The sequence below is a fragment of the Balearica regulorum genome, chromosome 15 (assembly GCF_011004875.1).
Source record: "Balearica regulorum gibbericeps isolate bBalReg1 chromosome 15, bBalReg1.pri, whole genome shotgun sequence".
Classification (NCBI taxonomy): Eukaryota; Metazoa; Chordata; class Aves; order Gruiformes; family Gruidae; genus Balearica; species Balearica regulorum.
The window spans coordinates 6,608,501-6,635,670 of NC_046198.1; the positions used below are offsets into that span (position 1 = coordinate 6,608,501).

Below are 27,170 nucleotides of genomic sequence, written 5' to 3' on the forward strand. Positions count from 1 at the left end.
TTATGTTCTTCCTAGTCACATCTATTCACAGACAAGAAGCATTCATGCTTCAGGAAGCATTCAAGTACCTGTTTATGTGTCATTTTAACACTTGTTGCATTCCCTACAATGAGCTATGGATGCACAAATGACAAATGTCAAGTGCTTCTACTTTTTTCAACCTATACAAAGCATATGAATCATCATGCTATAATGTACATGCAAAGCCAAATAGAGTTTATTGTTTCAGATCTCTCCCTAAAAGTTATTTTTAATAAATCATTCTGGAAGTCTGTCCAAAGATTTAGTCACATTTCAGCTGACTCCCCTTGACACATACCGTGTTACAAATTGTGAACAATGAAACATCTGAGGTTCTGCCCCATCACAGAGACTGTATATGTTGTCTGATTTTCAAACATGTTCAATCTTGCTTGTCAATATATAACCTATAAATCAAAAAATGTTGGGATAAGAGATATATATCACCTGTGGTAGCTGGCAAGAGCTTGAAACTTGCTGTCCAGGAGCTACCAAGGTCGAGTAGTAGGTTCTCATCCTCTATTTATACTTTGACTGACAGTCATGCCAAGAGGGAATCCTTTTCACTAAACCTAATTGTTTTACTGAAATGCTGCCAGACACCTCCATTACACCCCTGACGTGCCAGGGGGAATTAAAGCTTTTATTTGCACTTTCCTGAAAATAGCTCAGTAGTGCATGCCAAGTTGGGGATCCTGACATTATTCACAATTTTAAGGAGGCATACTATCAGTTATCTTTACACAGAGCACTGTTCCTCCTTTTTTAAGAAAAAAATCATTCCATATTCCAAGACAGGGACAGTTAATTGTAACTACCACTTCAAGGGTATTCCAGAAAGAACAATCTTTTGTAAATCCCTAACTTACCTGCCACAAGCACACAAACAGGAGAGATCAGTTGAGATCTCTGTTCAGAAACTTCCTTGGTAAGTAGTTGTTGATTGCTCTTTTATGTAGATACAGTCCATTTTCACCTTCTTTTAATATGACAGAGGAAAACACTTTTAAAATGGGAAGCACTGCTTATGTTATAATGTATTTGCATACACTGTGCAGCTACATTAAATAATGGATCTGATAGCATGAACTATATAAAACACATTTCTCTTACTAATTATAACACCTATTCACATCATAAGCATAAAACACATTTATGCATATGACAATGTCACTGTTTTTTCTCCCTCTACAACAGTATCTCACATGCCCATTTTTTTCCCTCCATAGCCAAATATTTTCCCGTAGTCTCACCAATGTTACCACATGACTTTGATTTCACAGGGTGAACTAATATTCATTATCATTAATAAAGAATAGCGAGTTTAAGGGAAAAGTATAACACAGACAATAAAAAGACATGACAAGATACCTATTTCTGGACTAAAACCATTTCATTCAATAGCATATTAGTTGCAGTACTTATTTTGCATACCGCCACATTGCAAAAATTCTCAGTTTTGTCTATCCATGTCTATCAGATACACTCTGGTATTATTCACAGATGGGACACAAATTGTCTCTCCTTGAGAGGCATGGCCACCACACAAACAGTTCTGCTTGATTTTTAATTTTGCACACATCCACTGTTGCATCAGCCAAGTGCAGTTTATGAGGTAATTCTTTCAAGGCTGTTTGCTTTGTTTCAGATTTCAAAGCACAGCGATCTTTCCTCATACTGTGTTTTGCCCAGCAGTTCTCCTGTGCTGTGCTTACCTTTCTCAAAGAGTAAAGAATTGAAAGAGATGCAATGATACAATGCAAAACCTGATCGTTGTGGTACTGTGTTAGGGTCTGTATGGTACTAACATGTAAAGTTTTCTGATTAATGTTAGCTAGTGTCACACACGATGTTATGAACTTACCCTAAACAATACAGTAAATTATTGGTATTATAATTGATGATCAGGGATAGGATTTATTTCTAGTCTTTTGTAGGCCAGTGGCACAGAGATAAATGCCCTTACAAATATGAAAGGAATAAATACTTTAAATAGCAAAGCATCATTCAAGACTCCAGGTACTATTCTGCCTTTACTATATGACATGCATATCCACAATTTAACTTGCAATGGGTTAATGCAGCCCCACATCAAGCATATTTTCACAGAAGAGCATGCTAACACTTGCTTAATAGCTTACAGTATTAATAGAGGTATAATATTTCAATATATTTCAGCATATATCTCTAGCTCAATTAATCTACCCTAGTAAGGTGTGCCTTGGTGGAAACAATATGTTTTCTAAGTTGTTCTCAATGCACATGCAACCGTGTAAATGCTAAGTTACATTAAGGAGAAATTAACAGTAGTTTGGTTTGTTGTTTTGTTTGTCTTTTCCAATAATTAAAAGCTATATCATCTACAATGAAAGGCCCAATCAAACATAATAGAAGGGGACCATTTCATTACCCATACATTATTTCATAGGTACTTGTTGCCATACCGATTATTCAGACTTGAAAATCAGCTAGTGGATTACATGTCTACTGGGAATACTTGGTAATGAAAAATCAATATTCAGACCCAGTATCCTATTAGGGCCCTTGTTCTCAGTTGGGATTTCCAGCTTATTTACCTGATTTTTTTTTGCAGCAGCAGGCAGTTTTTAGTTCATCATTCAAAACTTCACCAAGTCAGTTCCCAAAGAGAAACAGATCAGCAGGATTTTAATTAACATGGCAGATATTCTAAATGCTAGAGGAAAATACAGATTTTTCATATACATAGTGGGGTCAATAAGAGACTGTGCTCACTAGACTAACTTGGAAAAAAAAGGAAAAGTTAGAACAGTAAGTGCAGAGTGGGAAAGTATGTTGGGTTATTGATTCCCCCCTCCAGAAAAAGATACTAAGATCATACAATTGGCAGAAACTACTTTTCTGACAGCATGAATAATAGGATCTTCTGCTTCATTCTGTCATAATGCTTTGGCTAGTCACTTCTTCCAAATCTGCGGGTCTGCTAACATCTACTGCTTCAACCCTAAAATATTACAAATACACACAAAATTTGTCTATGAGCAGAGAGTACATGGAATAAGCTAACACTGCAGCACAGTTCAACGGTCCAAGTCTGAAAGAACAATGAAGTAAAAATTGTTGCTATTCCCAAACCACAGATGAAGTTTGGGAAAGCAGATTTACTGTCCCTCAGACAAAGCGTCAGCCTGAACTTCAGAGCTCTCGGTATGTACATGAGCGAAGGAACCTGATAGACTTCTCTAGGAGTCATGCGCCTGCAACCTTTCAAATTCCTCCCTCTTCACAGAAATACCTCTTCATTAGCAGCACCACTTTGAGCAAATTTATCACTTACCAGGACAACTTAATCAGCTCTTAGAGAAAAGCAATAGAAAATAAACACATCCATAGAAGAAGATATCACAGATGGCAACCCATGTATCAGTTGTTCATATGTGAGCAACTATTACTTACACACTAGTATCTGCCTTTGTGTTGTACTTAAGTCCTTTGAGGATTACACATTTTTCTGCATGTTTATTTGGACACTTCAGTACATATAAACTTAAATGCTTACTCTGGGAACAGTCAAGTTTGAAAATCAGGGTCTGATTTTGCATGAATATTTTAACTTTAACTAAAATTAGAAACTATGAATGCATGGGGGGTTTTGTAGGTTGTTTTGGTTTTTTGTTTGGGTTTTTTTCCCCAAAAATACCATTGAACAAAAGAGAGTAGAGTGTTCATTTGCTGACATGCTAGATGTTTCTTACTGTTTTGCTCTTTGCAGCATGTTGATCTTCACTTTGGTAAAAGTATTCAGTGAATCCTCCAAATTTTCTGTCCAAAACAGCACACAAAGCACAACTGCCATTCCAAGGCATTTCCAAGGAAACTGAGGCAGGAGGCCAACTCTCACTTTTAGCAGAGGCAGATCACAGGCAGCTCAGCTGAGGCCCTGAGGGCTTCTGTGTGCCAGTCAGGCTAGATTAGATGCAGCAAAGGAGCAAAGCAATGTAAAAGACAACTTAAACTCAAAATACCTTTCCAAAGCTCTCCATGTATCTATAGCAGAATTAGGTCTAGAACACAAAGACAGTGGCAGCATGGAAGAGGAGGAGGGGAATCAAGGCATAAATTATATGAAGAACATAAAACTGAAAGCAGATGGTGGTCATCTCAATCTAAACCCTAAACCTCAATTGATAAAGGAAACAAGGGGAGAGAAAAAAAATCCAAAATGGTGAAGGCATGTTTATAAGAATCAGGGAAACTATAACATTACACAAATAACTATCACCATGCCATTAGAACTACATTGATGAGGAAAATCACAAGTGGGCTTAAGGTCATGAAGTAGATGCTTTTGTGAGGAGGTAGAACCGTTGTAACAAAAATGCCCCAGGCAGAAAGATACCGACCGCCCTACAGAGTCAGGGAATGAAGCCCTGGGTGCTCAGAGGAACCGGCTTTGTTGGTGCGCACAGAGGCAGTTTGAGGAGTTTGGGCTGGGCTAGTAACACAACTTCGTTTCATGCCTCTGCACATGCTCTCTTCTGTTAGGTAAGTCAGTGAAAACAGAAATGCTAAATGATATTGAGTTCGCTAACTCAGAGATTAAGCAATCTACTTCAAAAAGTCATCCATGAACTTGTGCCTGGACAAGGAATTCACAAAACTACACTAACTTTTTCTAGCACTTCATACTGCATTATTTAATGACATGAGTACAAACAGAGCGTGCATCTGTTTTCTTTTACAAGCTGAGATGTAGCCTTTTTTCCTCACTCCCACTGCAAGAAAGCCAGGGTCATCACACAAACAACAAAACAACACTGCAAGAAAGCCAGGGTCATCACACAAACAACAAAACAACACTAAAACCATGGATGCTGCTCTGATGTTGTTCTTCTCTCCCAAAAGCAAAGCTAGGAGTGTCTTAAACTTTCTGAAGCACTTTTTTTTACACCTGCCCTGGCCTTTTCTTTCCACATGGCCACATATTTTCATTAATAAGCACTTTATCACAAAATAATTGGCTTCTGCAGGTCCCTGGAAATGGAACAGCTGTAAGAGGTAAACAGATTATGATAATTCCAGTATTAATGAAGTCTGAAAGAAGTCTGAATTGCTTCAGGGAAGAAACAGGCTTGGTCACTTTGAATCAGAATTTTACCTGATTTGCTGTTCAACCTTTTTTGGTGAAAAAAAATTATTTATAAACAGTACTACCCATGTGTTGCAGACCATATGTAGCATTCATTAGCACATCCCTGAAATCTTCCTCTCCAGCCACAGTAAATTATCACTAAAGACTTCAGCGGTTTCATTAAAGTATTTTAGGAAGAATATTCCATTCCTGCAAGGAGACCGCTTCAGTTCCTTAAACATAGCCGCACAGAATGGCAAACAAATAATGCAGCGTAACTAATGCTTTTACAGTCTTCCTTTGCTAATGTTCTGCTGTACATGTCTATCATGTCCTGCACTTGGAGCAGAGTCTCTCTCGGGTTCTGAGAATACATCCTTACCCAGCCTGCATCTGCACAAAAAAATTTGGATTCTGAAATGCATTACCTTCTGTAGCCTTTTTTAAGAGCTCTTCAATAATAAAATCAAATTCTCAGTGATAGTAACACTCATTTCCAATTGCTCAACAAGGCCAGATGAAGTATGTTGTCTCTGAGGAACCCTTCACAGCTGAACACTGTGCAAGCTCTGTGAGCAGACACCTGAAATCACCAGTTCCTCAGGACAGCTGTGTAGAAAACCACAGTACCCCAGGGGAAAGAGCCAGGAGAGATTTTCAAAGTTTAAAAAGATATTTATCAATATCTCTAGCTCTCATTCTCTGCCTTACTGTCTTTGAAACTCTTTCTTACAGCTTAAGTCAGCCACTGATAAAAGTGGCACCACCTGCATTACTGCTGTTCTTAAGCCACAGGGCAAATGCTGGCCTGCAGGTCCAGGGCTGTCCTCCCCTTCCTGCCATAGGAGCAGATCTGCTACGCACACATCACCTGCAAGGAGCATACCCTAGGAGCAACCTATCCTACACCTTTCATGCTCACATTTCCACCCGGAGGGAAATAGTTTGCTCCAGGTACAATATCTCAGGAGCGAAGTAATGCCAACAAAGTGTGGTCAGACAAGGGACTGGGATCAGGACCCTGAAATGAAATGACAAAATGCCTAAAATCCAGAAAAGTGCTTATCTTTTAAAAAAAATATATAGGTAAGTGTACAAAATATATCCTTCCCCAGATTTGAAGAATTATTCTACATCTCTTTACAGACACCATTCCATTAGCTTTTCTCCCTCACAAAAAAAAAAAAAATTGTTGCACCTATACAGCAAATTCTACTTCCTTGACCTGGTTATTTACAATAATCACAGTATATACCTCTCTATCACAGTATATACCTCTCTATATTCACTACATACATGAATATTCACTGGCACTCTCTTGAGACCCTTTCTCCAGAGCACAAGGACTAATTGATTTTGCTCTATGAACCAAACTTTTGAATGAGAGTCAGCATATTCAGCAAGTCAATTCTCAGTGCCAAAGTCAGTTGGTTGGTCTAGAACTCCCAATTATTTTCAGAGACAGAAATAGCACCACGGAATTGAACCTGAAAACACTTATTTGAGTATTAAGAAGTTTTAAATCTTTCTTTCTGGTATTTGGAGGTAATAGAATTAAGATCTTTGAAGAAATTATCACAGTAACTGATAATAGGCAGAAGCAATTGGATAGGAGAGAAGAACTTGTTAAACCTGGTAATCTGCAAAAACATGAAAAACATGAACAGTTTATGATTGGCTTCTGTATGCCTGTGTAACACAGAAACCAAATAGAACAAAATTAAAAGCATCCTGTGGAATGTGTTCATGCAAACACGGTACTAATGGCTTCATTTTCCAAAGAAGAACAAGGCCACTCAGCTACTGGAAGAAAACACAATGGGGATCTGATTTTTACATAATTATGTACACATTGCCATCAAGCAAAACATAAGATTTTTTCATGCTTTTCCCACTTGTCTTCAATCCACAGAATGGCAATGAATGTCCAGCACAGCCATTAAAAACTGTACATTTTGGTCCACCTGCAACTGCAACCCAGGCTGCCCACAAACTTATGTATCCACTGCATAGCATGTCTGACATGCAGGCAGCATCACGTGCAGATTATGGTGAGACTAGACCACAGAGCTCACAAGGCTTTTACCATTATGAATACTGTAACCTTCCAACCATAGAGCTCCATGGCTGTTAACAGGTTCTCTTTTTCCCTAATAAAACAGGATGACATGCAGCGAACAGAGCTGTTTTTCCAAGTTAAGAGTATGTCTTCATCACATCTCCCTTGAGAATTCCGCTGCCGCCTGAGGCACAAGAGAATAAAGTAAAAAAAGGCAGAAATACCCAAAGAATAGTCATAAATTCATCCACTTAAAATAAAAAGTTAAAATTAACATTTCTCCAGGAAACAAAAAGTATATCCTTTTCTAGGAGCTGAGGCTTTAGAAATTCTTGGAACATAGTTTACTATATTTCGACAAGGATCCCAAGGCCAGTCTGCCTTTCCAAAGCTGATACCAGAAAGTCAAGGACTGCGCTTCAGCTGTACATCAGGATTCTACTCATCCCACTTTATATAAGGGATTTATATAAGCCTGGCTAGATTTGGAGACAATCTTATGATGGTATCGTATGGTTATCTCAAGCTTTTTATAAATGTAAAGAGGAATGTAGGATTAGAAAGAACTTCATGCTGACAGTCCTCATCCTTCTTCATTCATTGACCAGTTTCCATCATAACACCAGCTGGCTTTTTGCCATTCCTGAACTTCATTTTCCTTCTAAATACTATTTCGATTCCCTACCCAAATTATGCCCACCTTAGTTTCAGTCCTCCTATCAACACACTTTATGTTGTTTAATCAGCTTTTCTTCATCCTTTATCCAGCTACCATATTCCCCTCCCAGGCTCATTTCTAAACAAAACAAACCCACCTCATCTCCTGTAGGTGAGCCGTTCCATTCTCCAGTCACTGAAGTAACCAGTTTCTAAACCCATTAGCCAGGGCTTCTTAGAATGTGGGAGACTAATTGTAGACAATATTCCAGAAGTTCCTCCATTTCCTGCACAGTGGAGCGAAATTATCTCTATTTTTAATAGCAACACTAATAGAAAAAATACAGGAATACCTGCCAGCTTCTTACCCAGAGAAGTTTGTTGTGTGCAACCAGTTCTTAGCAAGATGTTACAATTTGGTCCTATTAAACTTAATGCCATTCTTGTTTTACCCCTTTAACTTTTTCTAAAATATCTATTTTTACAGTATCTCAAAGCTGATAAATCTATTAATACTGAAAACTGCAAAATTAATCTAGAATAGGCTAAACTGTATATTTTGGTCCTGTAACAGGCAAAGCATGGTGGGTTTTTTTAATTAAAATACAATCCAATCCAGTGAACTCAACATACTGTCCTTTAGCTGTACTCTTATTCTCAGAACATTTCCAGTCCTGGTCAACAGACATAACTAATATTCAAAAATGAGAATAAACAGCCACAGTGAGCAGCACAGAGATTTTAATCCTATCCACCCGGTCATGGAGAGAACTGCTAAAATCTGGGTTAATCCTTCCAATCCTTAGTCAGAAATGAAAGTCTGTGCAATTGAAATAGTATGCCAGAATTAGATTTGCTTGTGGTAAGGATTCGATTAAGTTAAAAATTAAGATCTGAAATAGCTAGTTAAAAATCAAAGTAGTGCATTGCTACTGACAGATATTATAATCCAGAAGAGTCATTATACTGAGACTCATAGCCATTCTCTCCACAGGAAATTAATTTGGGACAAATCCCGGACACACTGATTTTTGGATAGGAGTTTTGTCAAAAAAGGAGGCAGGGGGAAATCAACATTTCTCAAAAATGATAATGACAACCACTGGACTGGAATGCCATGAATAAGGCACAGCCTCCAGTTAGGAGACCACAGAAATAAAGACAATTATTTATACGGCAATTTTATGAAGCAGATTCTCACAAACACCCTAGTGGCAATTTTAACTACTTTATATTTGTTACTGTACTCAATAACATGACATATCCATTAGATATAAAATATTTATCTCATATCTATTTATCTGTATTGGGCAGGGGATTGTTTTTATTTTTAGCAAACTGAGAGATTACTCATGTCAACATAGAAAATTTTAAAAATGAAGGGAAGATACCACCCTCCCAGGAGCCATTTCACTTGAAGCTTCATCATTTGATTAAAGCTTGCAAAAATCAGGCTGGATTAAATCTAAAATATAACAAATAATCTGTATTTGCTTCTGCAACTCTTCAGACTTGTCTGTAGACAATTTATGTCAACACTGAAGTTTATGGTTGTTTTCTTGATGAAGTTACATATGAGATCACCTCGAAAGCCAGTGCTCCTCTTGAGCCTACAAATGCTATGTCTGCACACTTGCATAACACATCACACTGTGCACAGTTACCATGGGAGGCAAAAGCAAAGTGGCAGTAAAACTTTCAGTTACAAACATTTAAGGTCTATAGTGACAGAATAACAGGCAAATATTCAGCTGTAGCCTTCATGACAAGATAGCCAGAGGTTTCGAGCTATTACATAAGCATATTTCTGTAATCTTTATTGATCCAAAGCTGGAAGTTTTACTCAGGCAAGGCTCTTTGAAGTTACTTTGGGAACTGGCTCTCTGCAGATGGAAAAAACAAATGATTAAACCAGCTCAGTAGGGAGTCGGCCTTATTGTACATACTTGATTTAAAAAGAAGCTAAGGGAGGGAGAATGTGTTTTGTTTTTTTTTTTAATACAACACCAGAATGCTTGTTAGGAAGGAAAATATACTACCGTCTGAGCTGAATGAGAAAAGCTGTTTTAATAACAGCATTTTTAACTTAACTAAAACCAGGTAGCATGTCAACAAGATATTTCACCAGCAGTCCAGTAAGTCATTTGAAAGAGAGCACCCAAAGTACCATTACAACCCTTAACATACCAAATCATTCCTTTAACTAGAGACTGCTCTTCTAAGCAGAATATGCCTGAAATCTAATGTGTTGCTTGGACTTTCCACCTCAGATATTAAGAGGCTACGTCTGCATCTTTATGCCTTTTAAATAAAGAACATACTAAGCCCCTCATTAGAAAGGCAAAAACCCCGCTATCTTCTCTTTACATTGCAGCATTTAAGTAGGCATTAAAGGACTAAATATTTAAAGTATTTGCTTACTTTACACTTGCTCCTAGTCCTTTACTTCACAATGAAATCCATCACGCCACAGACAGAATCCCAACAAGCAGAATTTTGCCTTCCTTATGGACTTGTACATGACCTGGATGCTGTAAGCATGGATGCTATCTTTTGTTAATAGAAGTATGCTCCTCAGTATTTAGAAATGCCTTTGCTGACCTAGAGAATTGGTTTCAGCTTTATCCTGGTCTATCCCCACCAAAACCAGCACAAGCCTAAAACTAAGGTTTTGCATGCCTATAACTTAACAGACAGTAAAAAAAAGCAGTAAAGGTAAACCACAAAACCGCTACTCAAGCCAACAGTCATCTCATACAAGGGAACACACTTAAACAGAAAGAAAACAACTTAAGCAAGGACACAAAAAAGCTTGGTAAGGCTTTCAGTGACCCTTAAAGGAACACATGCTGCAGGTGAACAGCTGGCTCCCACATAAACTTCCCACATGTTCATTTAAATTTAAATTCTGAGACCATTGGATGTGTTTTTATGAGAAATTAGAAATCTGAAAATATTTGTGTAGAAAACCTATTGAGCAACTGTTCAGAATATTTAAAATGTGAACATTTCTTTATTATTTACACCTGTCCTAAGTCAGTTTTTTAGTGTCATTTCACTTATTCACTGACCATTGGAAATATTCCAGTAACTCTTATACTATAAAATGGTGATAGACAATAAAGAACAACAACAGGAAAGTGAAAGAGATTGTAGCCAGAAGTCTGTATCCTGGAAAAGGCTAGAAAAGGAAAGCCTGTGACACGTCTTTTAAAATTGTTAAGACTGGAAAAATGACAGGATGAGTACATCTGGAAATGGCTATTGACTATGAAGATCATTTGATGACTTTAGCCAACCAACTTAGGTGGGGGAGAATCACGTAAATTTGTATTTTTCCTTCCACAAGTGAGCTTACCCTGCAAAGAGCTGAAACTAACCTTGCCTGACATTCCTATGCTCTATTCTGTGAAGACATTGCTCATTTTCAACCTCATGATACAACCAGTCATTTAGACAATGTCAGCATTTATGTAATTCAGGATCCATAACTTTGTCCTGTGCACATAACTATGATTTAAGTTATAAATTTCAATAAAAATGAGTCTCAGAATAAGATTTTAAAGCAACAGCAAAACACATTCATATTCAAGGGAGACTGCAGAATCAGTGAGCCACCTAACATTGTGAAAAGCAATTTATTTTCATATATTTTAACTGTCAGTCTGTCCTGTACCTAAGTATTCTGAAGCCCCTAATGGGAGATCTGAAACTCAGATTAATCGATTTGAAAATCAATTATAAAAGGGAGTTATAAATATATTTTCAAATGCCAGTTCCTAAAAAATCCAAGGTAATAGGCAACCCCACAAATCACCTGAAGAGTGAACAAACATAGAAAAAAACACATATATTACTACAAATCAGACAATTATTTTTTAAATCTTCCCATTTTCTATAGAAAGGGATGTTTACATGGAAGGACATCAGTGCTGGATACAGTAGTCAGCCAAGTGCATAGCAAAATAAAGGGAGGGTTGTATATTTAGGAATGCCTATAGACTGACACTGTCCCAGAGGTTATACTAAAGAAAAAAATAAAAGCAGTAGGGAAATTGTAAATTACATTAGAAGAGAAACATGCAGACTTCAACACAGCCATTTCCAGATACTTAACTACAGCCCAGACTCCCTATATTGCACCAGGAAAAGCAAATGTTCCCCTATACAAGTAGGTAAAGCTGGTCAATGAATGCAGAGGGAATCATGACAGGAGAAGAATTGGCCAAAATCCCAAGGACAAGAACCCTGAAGAGATATTGAGATAGAAACTGTTTGGAGTATTGAATACTTTTGGTTTTCTCATACTTCTTTCTTCACAAATAGATCACTTCAATCAGCAATTTCTGTTGCTGGTTTATCACCACCTCAGCTCTCCACACATGTTACTCTAGCTCACCCCGTTTAGTTTCTCATCCTTTCTCTATTTTCTGCTTATTAAACATAAACAGACTTGGCTTAAAGCCATAACAGTTTTTACTTTCTTCTTGGGATTCCAGAGAATATATTTTCTCCAATTAATCTTATTTTAGTACAACTATCTTGTGTACTATGTGTACACTGAAAGAGACCTGGTACTCCTAACATTAAGGGATACATAATTTTAAGCTGAGAGGTATATTTTCTCCTAGCCAACCTTGCTTCTGCTAGAAGTGAACTAAGGGAATAAATGGAAAAAAGCCATCCCACCCTAACTCTAACACCAGGGTGATAGCCAATATAAAGTAGAATAGCAAATAGATGGGATGCAGGTGAAGACAGCGTAACAGGAAGGTGTTTGGAGGCAGCTGTTTGGTGGAAGATTTGCATACAGAATGGAGTGGATAAGAAAAAAGCATTTGAAGAGCAAGCGAAGGAAGCAAATGTTTCCTTTTACAACTTCTGTACCAGTTTGCTTTTCCATAGTTAAGTGATAGAGCTTCATGTTCTGCATGCTAAGCATTGAAGTCATCCACATCTTTTGCTAGAAACCAGATTCCACATGAGGAAATTTCAGTCTTTTTGCAGATAACAATAGTTAAAAAGCAGATGGAGAGAGAGGAGTGCATGCAAACAGATCAAAATGAAACAAAGGACAGGGTTAGCTTATTTGCTACAAGGATAATGTGACTGTTGAAAATAAGCCAGACCATCCTAAATGGTACTTAACTAGAAAGAGATACTTTCCAGAGTTTTTGCATCTGTTTTCTTAGGGTGAATTCACAAGCCTTATCTCATCCCAATTAGGTATAGCTCTGATGTCTCTGCCGACACAATTTACCCAGAACTCTTAATTAGCCTCACACACAAAAAATAACATGTAATTTGTCTGGTAATTATATGTTTCTGTAACTCCAAAAAGCAACTCATTACAGGAATGTCATGCACTTAGAACAGATTACCTTAATTTTATTTTCTGTTTATCCAATTATAACTGTCATTCCTAATTGTATTGTAAATTGTGTTGAGCTGGAAGGTGGCTATAAAATCTCTGCTCTTTCCTCTTTCACAGTCATTCTACATATTCAGTGTGTTTCCACTAGACACAAAATCAATGTAGTGAAAACAAAGCAGTCCTATTGTTAATTCTAGTCGCGTGGAGAGACAAGCTGGTCAGCACAAATAGACAAAACTTTGTATCAACAAAATTGCAGGCAGAAATCTTGAACCAAAAGTTAGCATACTAAAAAAAACCCCACCCCACCCCCCAAAACAAACCACCCACAAACCAAAAACCAAACCAGCATCAAAACAAGCTCAACAAAACCAAAACCTACCATTGTCAAGAAGAGGAAACGAAAGGAAAAGATAAGCAGCTTCCCACCCAGCAATCCCTTGAATAAAACATGTTTATAGAAACATCTTGCTCCGAGATGCACAAAAGGCAGGCTATAAATAGTTATGGACACTGAGCAGAGGCCGTGGAGCAAGACCAGCAGTGGTGTTCTCAGTCATGCTGCAGCAGGGAACTTGTGACAAGGAAACAGTCCAGCGTATCTTCGTTAAAAGCCTAAAAGGAAATTACTTTCCTAACCTATGATGGAGATAGAAAGCCTAAAATCCTGACTGAAGAGTCATCTGGTAATGAAGCACCTCCTCAAGAAAGCTTCCTCAAAACCTACGTTAAAGGATAGATAATTTTAAAGTTGAAAGGTGTATGGTCTCAATCTGAAAAAAAAATCTACTTAACCCAGGCTACCCAAAGATGGGTGTACATGATCGTACTGGGAAATTACATTACTGTCAGCCAGTTTAACACACCAAACCACTATTACTTGTAGGCTCCATCCTGAGGAGTAAGTAAATCAATGGCCTTGAAGAAAAATATTAAAAGCATGAAGATGATAACCTTTTATTCTCTCACCCTTCCTCTCTGCCTTCAGCAAGGGAATTTGGAAGAAAGCAGGGAGAAGAACCTGCATGTATACCAAAACCAGACCTAGCTCTCTCAGACCTGATCATGCCTAAATATGAAATAAAAGGTGATTTTCAGAAGAAACAGAAATAATTTCAGAGCTGTATGCAGAATATTACAGTGTTTTAATCGAATCTCATCCAGAGCCCACCGTGCTGCTTAGTGTATTACAATCAAAGCACTTTTGCTTTGAATTTGCCCCTGTCCAAATACAGGTTACACTTGCTAAGCATTCTCTGTTCTATAAATGTACAGTCAAATTGAGATGTTTCATTGTTGCCCATGCTCTAAAAGTTTAAGACCAGTTTATGACCTCACATATGTTGCTGAATTTCCTAGGCCAGTTTTAGTTCAGCCTCTGTGGCTGCTGAGGAGACGAGGGGAGTAGGAATGGATTACACTATTTAGATACATACAATTATGAATTATTTCTTTAATCTGCATGGGCAGCTTAAAGAGTGAGTATTCAAACAAAACCTTAGTCACAAATTTGGATGAGAAACTGTTGCTTTTTCAAGAGGTTTAAATCAATCACAAAGGTTGATCGGGGAACGCTGTGTACTCTTCAGCCCACCCCAGTAGGCAGCAGTGGACCCCTCTTGCCTGAGTCCCAGAAGGCACAGGCCTTTCTCCAGAGGAACTTTGCTCTTCCCTAATAAGAGATAACTTGTACACCTGGGACCTCCTTCTTCCAAACACTCAGGCTTTTTGATCACATAAGCTTCATGTGTATGGAAAGTACAGGGGAAATTACTGTTGGAAAAGGCGAGACAACATTAACTGCATACCACAAACTTACAGCTGCTGGACATCAAGTAACCTCCATCTGCAACTTGGAATGACAGGAAACAAGCTAGTTTTCCTGTAGGTTGTTCAGCTTTTATATTATATTTCCTCTATACTCTTTAATTTAGTTCCTCTCTGAAATATTGCCCCTTCTAACCAATCTTATGCACCTCAATTGAAAGCACAGGGTTTTTCTCCTAAGGACATTAAGTCTAAATCTAACATAAATAGCCAATGATGCTGCGACAGGTTTTTTTTATTTCAGTGAAGTACAGAAGAAAATATCTCAAGGATTTAAACAAACAATATGGTGACAGATGGTGTGGAGACAATCCAGGCTGGGCTGTCTCGGTAAAATCCACACAACTTCATAGCTGCAGGAAAAGAGGGAGGCAGAGGAGGAAGAGGAAGGGGCAGGAGGTGAGAGAGGGAGAAAAGAGTACATGCAAAGCTGGCCCAGTTGACCACAAATTTCTAACAAAAAAAAAGTTGTGGACTGCAAAGTTTCTCTGCTCATCTATACAAAGCTCTTTGTACCATCACTGATATGGGTAGATCTACCCCAGATATCTTCCAAGCAAGTCCAAAATTATAAAGAAATTCTTCAAATTAAATTGTAACTTCAAATAAGTGACAAAAACCACACTATTAACTGACTATTCAAATAATCTAAGCACCCTCTTTAAAATAATTAATAGATGAAACCTGAAAAACATGTTTGACATGATATCAAGGCCCTTCTGTTCATTGCATAATTTTATTAGGATGAATATTTTCAAGTATGTAGTCTGGATATATTCTGAATGCCAGAAATGTCTTATGCACTTCATAATAGTCTATTATTACTTTGTAGCTTAAAGGGAATAATTTTGGATTTTATATTTGAGAATGTCCTTGGGAAAAAAATTCCAAAGGTGCCACCAGGAATGTCTACAAACAGAAAATTATGCTGAAGGTCTGCTGTCCTACTTTTACAGCTCAGGAGTCTCCTGTGTTATATTTACCTATAGGCAGGCAATAGTCTGGAGACATTGCATGGATGATCTACAACAGTGACTTACTAGCAGTTTTTAAATATTGCTCAAAACAAAGACAGTTATGTATTTCTATTTTCAAGAACTGTAAGAACAGTTTGAAGAGAAATAAAATGGTTCCTTTGAGATGAATTATGTTGCTCTTACTGCAAATTACTAGATCCAAGTGAAGCCAAACACTCCTCTCCTAAATAAGAATGGCATATAGGATCCCATCCTGCCCCCTGGGCTCAGCTGCAACTGTGTCAACTCAAGCAAGCTAAAAAAATAGGTACTTACCCACACCTGAGCTACATTTCCTACAATCTGCTTATTAGTTACAGAAAATCCTAATCTCTTCAAAACTATCTTCTTTCTACTTCAGAAAATTAAACCAAATATCCCTCCATTCAACTCCTGTCAGCATTTAACACAGTAAGCAGCTAAAACAACCACACAGCCTTTTACTCACTCCCCCCTGCCTAGTAGGATGGGAGAGAGAATCAGACAGAAAAAAAAAAAGGTAAAACTCATGGGTTAAGATAATGACAGTTTAATAGGACAGAAACAGAAGATTGATGATGATGATGATAAAGAATATACAACTGATGCACAGCACAATTGCTCACCACCTGGACCCAATGCTCAGCTAGTTCCTGAGCCACACTGCCTCCCAGGTAACTCCCAGTTGAATACAGAGCATGACACCATATGGTATGGAATATCCCTTTGGTCAGTTTGGGTCAGCTGTCCTGGCCATGTCCCCTCCCAACTTCTTGGATGCCCCTCACTTTCTCATTGGCAGGGCAGTGTGAGAAGCTGAAGAGTCCTTGACTGCTTGACAACCACTAAACCATCAGTGTGTTATCAACATTATTCTCATCCTAAATCCAAAACAGCACTATACCCACTGCTAGGAAGAAAATTACCTCCATCCCAGCTGAAACCAGGACAACTCCACAAGAGCGACACTTCAAGTCTACTTTCACAGTGTTCCAGAAAATCCTCCATGCCTTCCTTTGCTAAATTAAGAGGGAAACTTTTGTGCGGACAAGAGAATGAGGACTAATACAATCATCTCTGAAATAGCTAGGAAAATCCTTCAGAACAGAAGACAGTGGGAAAAAGAGAGCAAGAAAGCAAGGCTCACTCATCAATATAATGCTCCCCCCAGTTCTGAGACAGATCTCAAAGCAGCAAATGCTGCAGTTCTCGCTGTTAAAGCTTTACTTTCTCATAGCAATGACAGTACAAGAATAGTAATGTAAACCAGCATGCTGTATCATAACCACCTCATGCTCCCAGAGCACTGGCCCCTGTTGAAGAGAAGCACAAGATATTGTATCCACTCACTTCATTCACCTTAGTAAGATTTCAAGAAAGTTTTTAGCCACTTAATAACAGTGATTATGGCACGTATGAGTAACAGGCATGACTGCAGATTACGAGCCTAGTTCTAAAAATCTGCACAGATGTACGAGACTATTTTTGAAAAATACATATAGGTTTATTTTTATGGATATGATCAAGTAAACCCAGATTTGCAAGAGGAGGTCAATGCTACATTTTTCTTGCAGTTCAAAATAAAAATAAGAATATCTGAAAGTTACATTTCCCATAGCAGCATTAGTATAGCTAGAAGGAAAGAAAGTCAAATTCAACTGCTGCTTTAAAAGAGGCAGAAGCTGGAAGTATGTGCAATTGAATAGTGCAAGCTGTTATATCTAGACCTGAAACACCAGTTACGTAAATATAGGTATTTTTGTACTAAAGTGTTTATTAAACTACAGCTTAATCTTCCAGTCTTTTGCAGTATGAACCAAAGCCAAAGTTAGTATCATACTCAGGAGTATAATGCAGACACATGCTAATATCAGTTATCAGTAAGGGCAGGAATGAAAAGTTACAAAATTTAAATTTAAGATTTTCTGTAAAAATACAGAACTGCTTTTACAAGCCAACTAGATGAGCTGGACAGAAATCTACATAACACATATGGAAGACATGCAAATTTATGAGCACACTCCATGAAGTAGGATCTTCAGAAAAGATTCTACAATAAAAGACAAACCCAGTACTCTCCCCTTCATTCGTCACAACAATTTTGAAAGCATAAGAATTGAAGCACGCTTATGCATAGTGCACAAGTGTGGCTTTTGAACTTTTTAGCATGTTTTCTTACACGATCACTATGACAACACATGGCAAGGAAATTGTAAGATGTGTAGAGGAACCTTAAGAGCAGCGTACAAAGTCGCATATGGATAAGGGAGTGTAAGTTCTCAGTACCAGACCCAGGAGTCTGGATGTGCTCTTATCATAGTTACAAGGCTGGGTTTTGAGTTCTGGTTTGCACAAGTGTGGTATGGTTTTTGTATCTCAGGAACAAGGAAAAACAGAGCAATTCCAGCTATGTCTATAATGAGCTGAAAATGACAGGTAATGCAAACATCTGCAAGTATTTCAGTAAAATACCTGAAAAATATCCACCAAAAGAATGAACAAGATTTAAAAGTACAGTTTCACTTGCTACTTATTCACAGTTGGAAGTCTTAATAAATACCCCAGCAACACTATAGGGCATGGGGGCCTGGCAGATGAGTTAACATGCGTCAGCAGTGCACCCTTCCGGTGATAAAGCCTAATCAGGCTGCATTAGCTAGAGCACAGGCAGCTGCTTGAGGGATTATTCCCCTCTTTGGTACTCGTGAGACCACGAGTCTGCAGTCCTCTGTCGAGTTTTGAGTTCCCCCGTACAAGGCATCAATATACCTGAGTGAGTCCAAAGGACTGGAGCACAGTAGGTGCAAGAAAAGGCTGAGGGAACTCTTTTCCCAAAAAAGGGACAGGTAAGGACAGGTATAATTGCTGCCTACAACTACACAGAGACAAAGTTAGACTCAGACTCTCAGCAAAAGAGCAAGAGCCTGTGGTCACAGTACAGAGGGAAGTTCTAATGAGATGATAGGATGAAAATATTTGCATGGTGAGAAAGGTACTGGAACATACTGCCCAGAGAGGCTGTGGTATCTACATCCATGCAGATGCTCAAAACTTGACTGGATGATCTGATCTGACTTTGATGTTAGCTCATCACTGAGATAGGGTTGGGTTAGACAACCTCCTGAGATCCCTTCTAACTCCATTGCTCTATGATTCTATTTTTACTGCTTTGTAGGAGGATAGAGGTAAAAAAGGAAAGCTGAAAGTAGTGGTAGATGCAAAAGAGATTTTACACTAAACAATTAAGAAAAGTCTTTATTGCCAATCTTAGCAGCAGAAAGAATAATGAAGAATGATAATTTAACTATATATAGTACTCATTTTTTTGAAAAAGCAAAGATTTATTTTACATAACATTTCCAGAGCTCTTTGAAGAAGCATCACTTTGTAATAGCCCTTCTGGAAAATTGCACTCACCTCTAATGCTGTTTGGCTATGCATTATAACTGTCAGTACTTCCGCGACAATAAAATGCTTCAAGTTATGTCTTTCAGAAAGATTTCTAATCAGAAGTTAGAAAGACTTAATTTTGCAATATGCAAAAGCAGTATGGTTCAGAGACACTAAGTATTCCTGAATGTATTTATAATACACAGGGGCTTCTTTTCCACTTGTGAAGGAAATAAATCTTCTATTATTGTCACAGAACAAACCACAATGTACTGCTTTAGAAAGGTATCAAATACTATCATTATAATGATAGTATGTGGTGAAACAAATGTAACTAAGTTTAAAACCAAATGCTCAAGTCATGAAACAGTTCCTAAGTAATGTTTGGTTTAAGATCCCTCAAATGTCAACAGATACAAGATGAATAAACAGCCAGTCTGTTTTCAGCATCCTCCAAGGGATGCTGATGCACAGCAGGTTGGCACAGATGCCCCAGACAATTCTCATCTTGTTTTAGCAGACTGTCCCACATCTGAATATGTTTTGAGTCTGTGGCAGAATCAGGGACCAGAGCCAAGGAACACATCATTGGCGGGAGAGTTCCTGCCAATAGCAGGTGATAAAATCAGCTGGAAGCAGAGCATGTGGCACTGTCCAAAGGGATCACTTGGGATCAGGGGGGTATCATACATCCTTAGGCATACCATTGGTTTATTGGTAGGGGTTTGGCAGCAGATGTCAGGTGAAGGCAGATCAGCTAAGTTCAGAAAACAATTCAGTTTTGTTGGCTTCACATACCCATCAATTTTCATAGTCTATATCAAGCAACATATCTCTTCAGCTGGTGCAGGCAAACTTTCACAAAAACTGAAGCAGAATACAGCCAGCTGGGCCAACGGAGGAGGCAGTCTAAACTATGCACTCTTCACAGCAGATGTTTGCATGGCGACTCAGTACTTCAAAAGCTTTATGTCCTGCATTAATCACTGCATACTCCAAATGTGGGCATATCTCATCTTTATAAACCTAGAACAACATTTTCTTTTTAAAGATAAGGCTCCTCATGCGAGATCCACATTGACGTAGTATTTATTAGCCACACAGAATACGGCAAGCTTATATACTCTGAGTCATTCCTGTAAAGTCTTTAGCAGTATACAGCATTATAGATGACTTTTCATTTCTGTGCCTTCAGTTTAGTTCACATTTAGGACAGTTAAGCATCTTATAACAACCACCTGGCACAGAACTAACTGAACTGTTGTGCTGCCTTTGTGTCACCTGTGCTTGGTAGACTACAAAAAAGCAGGTACTACACACACACATTTTGAAGTAAAAGTCGTCTAAAACACAGTACCAGCATAATGCCACAGAGGAGGAAAATATCTGGAAGAGCCATGCAATAAGGACATAAATGAAATGGCCTTATTAGAGTGCCAGAGAACTACATCCCCAAGGAGTGGGACCAAGCATCTTTTTTGTGTATCCAGCCATCTCAATGGCAGGATACGAAACAAAACAGACTACTTCAAACACTGATCAACTTCACCATTTAGCCAAGACCCATGTGTTTCAGCTAAAATCCTGACAGTGACTTGGAAGACAGATTTTACATTTGCAGTCCTTCTCCCTCAGACTTCATCTCTGCTGCCTTTATGACAGCACTGTGAATTTCACCTTCAACTCCCAGGAATTCATTCCTAAATGAATGGTTAATTGAGTGACACGTACAAGTCTCATCACTGCGATGTTCCAAAGCCAGTTGTAAGACGTTGCAAAAGCCAAGTTAAGAATTAAGGCAATTTTAGTTACAAACAATTCCTCCAGCCAATTCTACTGAAGACAGCTCTGTTAGATTGTCTTAACACAGAGAAGAACAATTTCAATTTCCCAAGTGGAAATCTTAGAAGCCAAGTTTCAGCATGAAAATGTTTTATTAGCAAACTGTGATAACCCCTAAAATCAGAGACAGTGATATAATAAAGACAAGATTAGCATACAATGAAAATAGTATTAACTTATGAGACAAGAAAAATACAATCTATTTCATTTTCTAGAGGCTCCTACATAAGAGTAAAAAATAGATCAGTATCAGTAACATTCTGCATCTGCTCCCAAGCATGAAGTCAATTCCATAAGGATGTCTGCCAGTGTTTCATCACTCAGCACTGGCTAGGATCTTCAAATATTCTGATACTGGCGTAGAAATTTGAGTGAAATGTGTATCAAATAAAATTCCTAAACATACATAAAGCCAGCTTTAAAAATATGGGTAAATCTGTACAGTAATTTAAAAGCACATGAAACAACTACCTCTAACTTGGTCACCACAATTACATTTAAGATAATAGCACTGACTGTAACATTCTTTCCATATAAATCAAGATGTCAAACCCATTGTTATAGAATCTCTGCTATAATTCAGCACTTACTGTCCTCCCCTAGTATGACACAAGTTTTAAAAGGAAGGCCATTCAAAATACCAAGAAAGGCAGACCTCTTATCCCAGTGGAAGAAGTCTTTCCCAGAGGTAAAAAGTTTCAAAAGTTCAAAGCTGATTCCCAAAGGTAACTAATCATCGTATCTTTCCTGCTTCTTTTTCTCCCTTAAGTCACAAAACAATGTATCAGGACCACTTCATTTTTTAGATGGATTCGTAGACATCTTTACTACTGAAGTACTGTTCAAAAGTCACTTATGAGTAATAACAATATTTAATAAATAAGAAACCCTAAAGGGTACAAATATCAGGAAATAAGTTATAATTGATATTGAAAAGCCTCGTGTGCTGGAAAACCAGTAAACGACTTCCCACACTTGAACTTCCTCTTCAGCTATCTTCTTTTACCCCATGGTGGGAGCTCCTCTAGGACTTTCAGGCCAAGCAGCAGTCCATGCCAGAGAGCTTAGTCCTGCACAGAGCTAAGGACCTGTTTCAGAAACAGCAGTGATCACTTCACAAGATCAATGCTGCAGTGCCAGCAAGGATTTTTAAAAAAATGTTAGTGTTAAGAAAGACGAGCTGAGTACATGAGTCACTTTCGTGATTCCACGATCTCACAACAGATTACATAAAGAGATGTTTTCCAACAAACCAATTTGTCATTATCTCCAGAGTTCAGACAACCCCAGTGTGGATTTTCATGAACCATAGCAGGAAATTAGAACTATTCTGTTAGCAAAAATCTGATTTAATATAATGAATACAAGAGCTGGTTCAAGTTTGCAAGACTACTTAGTTTATAGACTGTAATGGATCACAAGTCCAGCATAATATGATTGTTGTATTACTACTACTGTCCTCAAATATATTCAGGTCTACTGCTTGCTATTTCTTAAAAGCACCACATAATATCTGCTTATAATTTTACATCTTACGTCTAAAATAATTTTATGGACCTATTCTGAGAGTTTTTTACAGCCATATTTGCTAGTAAAATTTCTAAACTGACCAGCATTCAGTGTGCTGGAGAGTAAAATTTCATTAGGATTGCTTTTACAATGGATAGAAAGTTGAGTTTCAGGCATAAACTCCAAAATATTTCAGAATATTTGATGAGTGATCAACAAGGACACTGCTCCATGTAGTTTTTCTTTTTTAAAGTAAAAAGACGCAGTTAGAATCATCCTTTTTGAACTGCTTGCAGTGATTATTCACGATAGAGACCGACACAAATTACATTAGACTAGCAAAAGCTTTTAATAAAATTTCCTACCTTATCTGCCATTATCATGGAGGCCCCGCCATGAATTCCAAGAATTGGAATAGAAGTCTGAGATGAAATAAAATCCAAAATCTGAGCTACTGCCTCCTGATCTGTATCATCTCCAAAAACCACTCCATGGATCTTGGTGCCTGACATCAAGTCACAAACATGTGTTATGATGCTCTTAGGGTCAGTCTGGTTCACCAGAAGGGTCACTACATTGACATCAACAGTCAGGTCTGTTGACATTTCCCTGGTCCAGAGAGCTCTGATATCTCTCTCTGTGATATACTTGGTCCTTCCCAGAATCACTGCAATGTTCAGGATGGGGTAACTTTTCTCTGCTCCACAAACAAGATCCAAAGGCGCCAGAAGAGCTTGGAGTACCAGGAGAGCACAGCCAATTTTCCTCATCTTTGCCAGCTTTATCCCCTGTAAAAGCGATCACATTGTATGAGAAAAACATCAAAGAGGAAAAAAAAAAATATACTGTATATCTCCAATGAAGGTTTTAAACAGAAAGCTTCTGGACACAATGCAAACTTTAGCAGCTTTTTGTAATGCGTGCTTCACCTTAGTTTCAATTCAAGCCTCTTATATCCCCCCTCAAAAAATTGGCTTGCCAGTGACAGTATTACAACTGGTCTCCCACAAGTAAGGCAAAAAATGTTGCACAAGTATAGAGGAAAGACCCATTAAAATTCGTCCTGGATGGCCAAGAAAATTAAAGTGATCGAAATCATTTAAAAAAGACATTATCATCCTTCTCTTTAAGCTTGCACTCCTTTGTCCTGAACGTCTATTTAAAATTTAGTCACAGTCTAACAGGAAGAGGTGCTTTAGCTCAAAATGAGAGAAGTGAGCCGGAGGTCTGCTGGAAACCCCAGTCCATATACTCCATACATCTCTCAGCATCCCAGAACCATGCTGTTTTATTTCTGAAGATCTCTCCTAGACAGCTGCTGCTGCTCAAGCAGTCTACTGCATTTCTGGAACAAATTCAGAAGCACAATATTCTATCTTAATTCTTCTCCCTCCTCTTACGCGGCTTTCACTTGAGCATCTCAGAACTGCTGATCTCAGACACAAAGTTGTCACTGGTGTTGAAGGGGAGGGTGTTCCGTAAATGAGCATCACTGCATTGGTTTACTTTGTGTCTTCACTGAATCTCTGTAGGGGGCTGAATACAGAGTAGGACGGGGAGAGAGATGAGCCATAGAAGCGATCTGAACTATCTGAAGGAGGGAGATGAGGGAGAGCAGGTCTGACTCTGCAAGATCTCTCTCTGTTTCTGTGCCCCAGGGGATTTCCACCCCCATAACTGGCTCTCTGCTAGCTGCAAGAAGGGAGTCCCTGTGCCACATAAAGCTAAGCTTGTTGCAAAGCGTCACGCAGAAAACGCTAGCAGTGCTGTCCAATCAGGGGTGGCATTTTTCAGATCTCCCCTCTCATCCTGCCAGCTCTATCTCCATCGTCAATCAGAATCATCTGCTGCTGAAGCACACACCAAGACAAGAGCTTGCTGTATCACCGTCTCCTTTCGGGGCAGACAAGGAGATGGGCACTTGAGAGACCGTTTAATTGCAAATCGGTGTCACTGTGCTTCCTAAGTCATTGCACTGCGGGTCGGATTCCCACTGCTGCAGTCCCAGAGGGAGCACGGACAGCGGTAGAAATAAACCTAAATGCCCGCTTCAGCTTCCTTCAGACCCCCAGAAATTATGATTATAATAACAAACACCACACACGCAACCCCTCTTCGCCCGCCGCGGGCACAGCTCGGTTCCCGTAACTAACGGTACCGCACCGGGGAGCGCCCCCGGCTCCCCTGGCCGCGGCGGGCGGTGGCGCGGCGCGATGGTGCCCCCTGGCGGCCACGGGGCGCCGTCCCACGTACCCAGCGCCTCAGGAGACGGAGCGGCGGCGGGTGCCGGTGGTGCCGGTGCCGGTGGTGGTGCAGGGCATGCCGCGGCCGCGGGCATGTCGTGCCCCTCGGTGTCCGGGCTCAGGGGCGGCCTCCGCGCCGCTGGCCGCACGCGTGATCCCCGCCGCAGCCTGCGAGCGACATGGCATCCCGGGAGGGCAGCTACGCGGACAGGGAAACAGGGAAAGGGGGGCTGGACACGGGCGGGAGGGACGGGACAACCGGGGGGAGAAGAGGAGATGATGAAAAGCCGTTAGTCAGGTTGCAGATTTGACGGGGGGGGGGGGGGGGGGGGTGAGGGAGTCAATCAATCAATCTCATGTGGCATGTGAACCGAGATAAAGTGACTAGACTCAAAAGTTTTCCCCCCTCCTTCACTTCGAAATAAATGTAAGCTTTTTCCCCAAGAGCAGCGCCCGTGGGCCCGCAGCCCTCCGGGGAACGTCCCTCACCCTATCCAGGTCAGGAAAATCCTGGGCTCCCAACTGCCCATTTGCTTCCAAGAGAACTGCACGGGTTTGAGCTCTAAGGGAAGAGACATCTAACCTGGGAAGAGCAGCTAGAAGCAAACTAATTCACATGATCAAGGGCAGGAGTTTTCTTGACGGGTTCAAAACAAGCATAATCTGGAAAACAGCTAAATCGATGCGGGATAAAGCTCTTTTTTTATCTTGTAACAGAACAAATTCATTCTCAAGTTATCATAAACAAACCCAGGGAGACACACTCTAGCAGATCCCTCCACGAAAAGCTCAAATTGCTTTGATTTTTCATTCACTATTTCCAGTAAGTATGTACAAAGATACTTCAAGCAACCCCAGTGAAATGTAGGACGCTGGCGCGTCAGGCAAAGGCAACCGGCATCCCCTAACTGCTCCTCGGTGCTGACTAGAAACTAAGAGCCAAGCCGGCAGCGCTGACATCCCTGCGCGGCGCCCGGTGCCTCCGAGCCCGTTCCCAACTACTAGGCGCGTATTAGTGCCCCCCAGAAAGGCAATACTCACTGCATTCTCCCTCCACATAGTTCCAGTTTTAAGATCCTCAAAGTCATTTCAGTAGATTCCTTTGCAAACAACGAAGTGGAAAATAGGTCCCTTAATGCCTGGATTTCATCCTGCAACTTGTTTCCACCGCAGTAAATGCGAGCTCGGCAGCCCTTTATCGCTTCAAATCCCGCATGATCAAGTTTTAGCAGAGCCATTGCAACTGAGATTTGCTCTTTACTTTTGGCAGGAGGCATTTAAGCGTCTTCATCCTTTTTTCCCCCTCCTCTTTTTTTTTTTTTCCCCCCCCTGTTTAAAGGGCAATTGCAATATTGCTGCAGCAGTTCCCCAGGACGGCAGCCTCGGAGCCCCCGCGCTCCTCTCAGCTTCTTGGAAGCGGCGGGGACTGGCAGCGCCTGTTCCTGAAGGTGCGGCGGGAACCACCCGGCGGCCGCCGCACGGGGGCCGCCTCCGCGCCGCTGCGGGCTGCGCGCCGGCCCGCTCCGCTCCGCCGCCCCCGGCACCGCCGCCCTTGCAGGGGCGAAGCTCACGGGCTCCTTGTCAAGCCGAGACCAATCGCGGCTACTTGAAGGCTCTCCCTTCCCCCCGCCCCGCTCTGCTTCCACAAGCACCAGAGAATGAGTCAGACCCAGGCAATCGAGGGAGGGGGTGTCAGATCTGGGGGAACAGTGAAAACACCAGGTTTGGGGCAGAAGAGCGGCAAACTTGAGCGCTCTTCCCACGTTAACAGCCCTAGCGAAAGGTTGGTAGCCCGGGAAACTCCAGAGTGTTCTCCTTTCCCTTGATGCAGGTGCTGTCAACCAGAAATCTCTGCCATGGGGCTCAGGGGAATGAATGTGGAGCAGCAGCTTCTATACTAAAAGCAGCCTCAAAAGCTCCAGTCTGCAGCCAACTATCACAAAAAATGGTCTGTAGAAGCTGGCTCCATCTGAGCATCCCCACTGTTCCATCCCCCATTTCAAAGCATTGTGCCCATTTCTCCATCTCCCACTCATCTCACACCACACTGGTGTCAGACCCACCTTACTGTTGAGCAGCTCTTTCCTCCTTGCCCACACCACACACCACCACTATCATCCTCCACTGCACACTACCGCACCTC

The 27,170-nt window shown here is 40.1% G+C and overlaps 1 protein-coding gene across 3 annotated transcripts in view; it reads right to left on the bottom strand.

The window, feature by feature from the left end:
* Positions 1-26,694, bottom strand: part of GRIN2A (glutamate ionotropic receptor NMDA type subunit 2A) — a 189,699-nt gene extending 163,005 nt beyond the window's left edge. For 2 of the 3 annotated variants that reach the window (XM_075767714.1, XM_075767713.1), the window contains exons 1-3: positions 26,069-26,693; positions 25,038-25,257; positions 23,150-23,572 (exon numbers count right to left, since the gene is read on the bottom strand). In XM_075767714.1, the coding sequence (XP_075623829.1) occupies positions 23,150-23,554 (405 nt within the window). In that variant the 5' untranslated portion in view covers positions 23,555-23,572; positions 25,038-25,257; positions 26,069-26,693. Of the gene's footprint in view, positions 1-23,149; positions 23,573-25,037; positions 25,258-26,068 lie in introns of all 3 variants that reach the window. The other variant, XM_075767712.1, reaches the window with a different exon arrangement.
* Between the last annotated feature and the right edge of the window lie 476 nt (positions 26,695-27,170).